The sequence below is a fragment of the Mustela putorius genome, unplaced genomic scaffold (genome assembly GCF_011764305.1).
Source record: "Mustela putorius furo isolate JIRA1106 unplaced genomic scaffold, ASM1176430v1.1 tig00003909_pilon_pilon_pilon, whole genome shotgun sequence".
NCBI lineage: Eukaryota > Metazoa > Chordata > Mammalia > Carnivora > Mustelidae > Mustela > Mustela putorius.
The window spans coordinates 38,672,235-38,674,963 of NW_025422057.1; the positions used below are offsets into that span (position 1 = coordinate 38,672,235).

Sequence of the window (2,729 nt, forward strand, 5' to 3'; positions counted from 1 at the left end):
TGGCATCATCTGTCAAGTGACTTGCATGGTTTATCTTACTTAATTCTCAAAGAACATGAATAGGTAGATACTATCATCTTCATTCTACAGAGGGTGAAAGTGAAGTTCACAAAGGTCTCCAAAGGAGACCCATTCCTCAGGAGTTAGAACTCAGTATTGAACTAGTACTGAACTCAGGTCCATCTGATTCAAGGATCAGTGGGCTAAACCACATTGTTATCTGTTTCTCCACCTTCTTTGACAGGCAAATAACTTAATCATGCTTCTCTAAAACCTTTGTGTTCCCTGATGTAGGTTAGACCAGCAGTGATGATGATGTGGAAAGAGATGTCCATGGAAATGGGGAATTGGACAACTGTCCAAGAATTCACCTTGGAGGGGTTTCCTGCCATCCAGCACCTGGGAAAGGTCCTCTTCTTTGTACACCTCCTGGCGTACCTGGCATCCATTGCAGGTAATGCAGTCATAGTCACTATCACCTGTGCTGACTCCAGGCTCCACACACCTATGTACTTTTTCCTCAGCATTTTCTCCTTCTTTGAGTGTTGTTTCATAAGTGCCGTTATTCCTAAGTTGCTTGTCATCTTTCTCTCAGGCAAGCAAACCATTTCTTTTCCCGCTTGTTTCATACAAGCATTTGTCTTTGTATTTCTGGGAGCAACAGGTTTCCTCCTCATAGCAGTGATGTCTCTGGATAGGTATGTGGCCATTTGCAAGCCTCTGCATTACCCAACCATCATGAACCTGAAGACTTGCTTCCTCCTGGTTACTGCCTGTTTTGCTTTGGCCTTCACTCTCATCACTGGTCCAGTAGTAACAGTTTCCCAGTTATCCTTCTGTGGTCCCCATGTCATCCCCCACTTCTTCTGTGACATTGGCCCCCTGATTCATCTCTCCTGTTCTGACACCAGGTCTGTTGAAATGTTGGCTTTTGTCCTCGCTTTGTTTATCCTTTTGACATCCCTTATTATAACCATCATTGCATACAGCAACATAGTAGTCACAATCATACGACTCCCATCAGCTAAGGAGAAACAGAAAGCTTTCTCCACCTGCTCTTCCCACCTCATAGTTCTCTCACTGATGTACAGCAGCTGTGTGTTCATATATGTGAAACCAAAGCAAACGAACAGGCTGGACTCCAACAGGGAGGCTGCCCTTGTGAACACGGTGGTGACCCCATTGCTCAACCCTGTCATCTATACTCTGCGGAACAAGCAGGTCCACCAGGCTCTGAGGGAGATGATGTGCAGAATAAAAATATCAAGATAAAAAATTCACATGGCTTTGGAGTGGAAGGCTTCAGAGAACCATCTGTCTTCATTCTGCCCAATTTAGCAGTTCACAGAGTTGTACTGCAATGTCTCGGGCAGCCACAGTTGATCTGTACATCACTAGCAAAATAAAAATTTGTTTTATAAGACATATTTTACATTGCTGTGCATAACTATCTTCTCCCTAAATATTCCGCATATTGATGACAATTGATTAATTGCAATACCCTTTACTCAATTTTTATTATTACCACTGATAAACATTCTATGCTTGAAGTTTCTAAATTTTAGCAATATATAAAATTTAATTTTACTTCTCTTCGGCCATAAACATGACTCAACAGAATTAATGATGCTTTAAGAAAGGCATCTAAATAATTAAAATAATAGGAGGGTATATATTGCAATGTATTTAGGAAGGCAGGGATGGAAACAGCACAAATGCTTCAGTCCACATTCTCTCCATGCCTAGACCAAGGAAATAATGATCGTAGTACCTGTCAACTTGGAATATATTTGGTTTGCATCAGGTTTGCCCTTAAATTTTATTCTTGGCCCTTAGCTTAGCTATATGTGTATGCATCAATCCCATGCTAGGGAGAAACAGAATTGTTCCCAGACTTAGAGAACCAAATTCTAAATAGTGGTAATAACCACAGCATTCCACAGAAGACCAATACTCCTAATTCTTAATTATTATAATAAATTCTTATTTATTCTAGCTCCATTACCTCAGATACATAATGTGTACTTATGATTGGTTCATCTCCTAAAACTGTTGCCATAAAATGTTTCTGCATGTCAATGGAAGGACCTTATTTCATATTTCTGTAATAACTTCCAAAATTCAAGTTCTTAAAAATCTAAGTTATTTACTTATCTACTTCGTATTGCTAATGAATTATAAACAAATTAAACATATTTCCTGGTTGAGTGGTGTTGTCAACAGCTAAAGTTATCTTCTGATTGATAACATATTTAAAAACCAACATTTCCATTATCTCAATCCTTAAGCTTTGAGTACTTTTCACACCTTCCCAACAGGAATGTATCTATTTATTATTCAGAAGAAACTTCTCTAAAAAGATTAAGATAATTTTTAATGTTGTTTGTCTTTAACACAAAGCCTGAGGTTAAATAATCTCAAATACATTTTATGAAACACATTCTACACCATGATTAGATCCCATTTGGCCTCAATGGTCCTACTACAAAGTTCAAATTTCATCTGATTGACATAAAGAAGTATCAAACATGTCCTAAAAAATCACAGATGATTAACTATACACACTGTATTAAACAGAGTTTGGAAAAGCCAAGATCAGAGTAGAAAAGTGGGTACAGACACTGTACAGGAATTAGAAGAAAGAGAATGACAGCTAAGGGAAGTGGCAGTGGGAATGGAATACAAAGGGACCAGAGTAGACACTGAAACATTTGTATTGGACAAGACTT

The 2,729-nt window shown here is 38.5% G+C and overlaps 1 protein-coding gene across 1 annotated transcript; it reads left to right on the forward strand.

The window, feature by feature from the left end:
• Positions 1-309: 309 nt before the first annotated feature.
• On the forward strand, positions 310-1,272 carry LOC101678545 (olfactory receptor 6C75-like). The gene has a single exon (XM_013054564.1). It carries the CDS (start codon positions 310-312, stop codon positions 1,270-1,272), a length of 963 nt encoding a protein of 320 aa, XP_012910018.1.
• Positions 1,273-2,729: the final 1,457 nt, after the last annotated feature.

What these genes read in the sequence shown, in the direction of transcription:
- LOC101678545 (XM_013054564.1), top strand. Translation starts at nt 310, where the DNA reads ATGATGATGTGGAAAGAGATGTCCATGGAAATGGGGAATTGGACAACT.